Raw genomic sequence first — 2498 nt, 5'->3', positions numbered from 1 at the left:
AATTTCAAACAGCTCATTTTTTTTAAAGCTAGAAACAAACAACTAGCAGAAAATATTCAAAAGCTGTTGCCTGATAGAGTGGGGGGCTATTATTACAGGGAAAACCTTAAATTCAGAACCTTGAGGGTTCGAAACACCATGAAGAGAATGTGCATTTCAGTCAGTGGGGTGAAGGTCTGGAATAAACTCCAAAAAGACCAACATGTCAGGCTAACCCCAATATCACAAATACTCCGTCAGCGAGTTCCTTGGAGATCGTAGAGGGCATGCGCGAGATGATTCAGTTCAAAGCAGAAAAAAACATGCGGAAATGATCCAGGGCTTCCGCGGATCATTAACAATAATTACAATTCATTAATTTTTTGGGATTTCTTCATTAATGTTTATGGGATTTCGGGGTAACAATCAAAATATACCGAACCAAACCGAAAACCATGACCACGAAACCATGAACTGAACCGAACTGTGGATTTTGTGAACCGTTCCACCCCTAATATATATATATATATATATATATATATATATATATATATATATATATTTATATAAATGTATTTGTATATATATGCTGGAGATAGGCACCACCCCTCACAACCCCAGCAGGGATAAAGCGTGAGAGGAAAAACATGGATGTTATCTGACCACTGAATATGATTAGCTCTTACCCCACTGCTACTGAGATTCATGTCAGCCATGAAGTTATAAACTCTTGCGCTGCCCTGTACCACTCCCTTATTCATGTCAGTCGTGACCACAATCCTGCAAGAAACAAAGAAATGAGTAGAAAGAGTGAATCATGGAGTTCATGTGTTGGTGCAGCTGTGTTAGTATGGATCTACCTATCATAAGGGCAGAAAGACTGGCCGACGGTGGTGTCAGCCGTATCTGGGATCAACCAGTGGAAGGTCTTGTCTGTGAAGAGCCGGATCTGTTGCCACTCGGAGGTCGTCACGTAACTACAGCCTGCGTTGAAATCCCCCAGCAGCACAATGTTCTGCACAGAGAGGGTGGAGGGTTAACTGTGTTGCAGCTGCCCCTCTCAATACCTTAATGTCTTCACTTAGAGCTTAGAGTTTATTCACATTGGTGTTCCACCGATTGCGGACATCGACCACTACGTCGTAGAGAGAATTGATCTCCTTCACAGCCGAGTCTGGAGAGGTATGCTGGGGGATCAGAGTGAAGCTGCTAGAGGCTGGAAAACAAAGAGGATGTCTGTTAATAGAGAGATCCAGAGAAGTGGATCATAAGCCTGAAAGAGCTGAAGGCTAAATAACAACATATGCTAGGCTTAACAAGACGTTTTTTGTTGGATGACTTCAATGACCTGTTTGGGATGTAATCGATAAAAGTATAAGAAATATAAGAAGGGGTCAGACCTTTTAAGGCTTTATAAACAGAATGTTAAAATCTGAGTAACCAATTAAAGATCAGAAAATCATCAACCAGTAAATATAATTAGGGGTTTATGCATCTATGTTATACATTGATAAAAAAATAAAGAAAGTAAAATTTTTCCATTTTAAAATCTAAAGTGTTTTTGAAGTAGAGAACAACAATCGTTCAGTTTGGTATATAGACAATTTTGTGATTCACATATTGAACCCCAGTCGGACTCGGCAGATGGCCGCTCATACTGAGCCTGGTTCTGCTGGAGGTTTCTTCCTGTTAAAAAAGGAGTTTTTCCTCTCCACTGTCACTATAAGCATGCTTACTGTGAGGGATGCATTCGAGTCAATGAGTCGATGCAATAAACTGGTTTTCCTTAAATAGAATTGAATCAATTTGACTGTATGATCTGGTTGAATTGTAAAGGGCTTTGAAATCACGTGTTGTGAATTGACGCTATATAAATAAACTGAATTGAATTTTATGGCCTAATGAGAGCAGTGGGCTTTATGCTGCCCTGCAAGGCTTTAAAGCTGGGTTTTAATGGAGACAAAGCCGTTCTAAAGCACATATTGAGATGCTAATTTTGAGCCTGGATCCATTTTTATTTTTGATTCTGTTCATGGTGGAGAATCCTGCTTCACAGCAGCAGGTTGAGCCAAACATACTCAAAATGTGCAGGATCATCTTTGAGCACGCCATTTGACGTTTCTGTCACAAGTTCACCGCAGTTCTTCCAGCAGTCCACACTTTCTCTGCTCTCTTTTTCTCATCGTCTTCTCCTTCTTTCCCATCGCCCGGCTTGCCACAGGTTTGCCTGCTGTGTCTAAAAGTAGCAGCAGCAGCAACCCAGACTGACAGCAGCTCATTGTATAATTGGTATCACGTGCAGCCTGGTGCCGGACGCTTTGAAGCGCTTTACCATATTAACAGGAGAAGAGGTGCAAGTGAATTTAGACACTCTCGTCGGACAACATGCGGTAATTTATAAATATTTTTAATCAGGTTGGGTCCGGATTAGCCAGCAGGTGGGTCCAGATCCGGAGCCTGGTCCACTAATCTGTGACCTCTTGTTTATGTCCCTGGCCTCTATTTTCAGGTACTTTTTC

At 41.3% G+C, this 2498-nt stretch overlaps 1 protein-coding gene across 1 annotated transcript in view; it reads right to left on the bottom strand.

Moving 5' to 3' along the window:
* Nucleotides 1-2498, bottom strand: part of dnase1 (deoxyribonuclease I) — an 18406-nt gene that overhangs the window by 3567 nt on the left and 12341 nt on the right. Inside the window, exons 6-8 of the mRNA XM_015403591.1 lie at nucleotides 1083-1195; nucleotides 840-994; nucleotides 666-759 (exon numbers count right to left, since the gene is read on the bottom strand). Of these exons, the coding sequence (XP_015259077.1) occupies nucleotides 666-759; nucleotides 840-994; nucleotides 1083-1195 (362 nt within the window). The remainder of the gene's footprint in view (nucleotides 1-665; nucleotides 760-839; nucleotides 995-1082; nucleotides 1196-2498) is intronic.

This window comes from Cyprinodon variegatus, unplaced genomic scaffold (genome assembly GCF_000732505.1).
Source record: "Cyprinodon variegatus isolate N-32 unplaced genomic scaffold, C_variegatus-1.0 Scaffold1525, whole genome shotgun sequence".
In the NCBI taxonomy this organism is placed as follows: Eukaryota; Metazoa; Chordata; class Actinopteri; order Cyprinodontiformes; family Cyprinodontidae; genus Cyprinodon; species Cyprinodon variegatus.
This window is presented reverse-complemented; position numbering and strand designations above follow the sequence as displayed.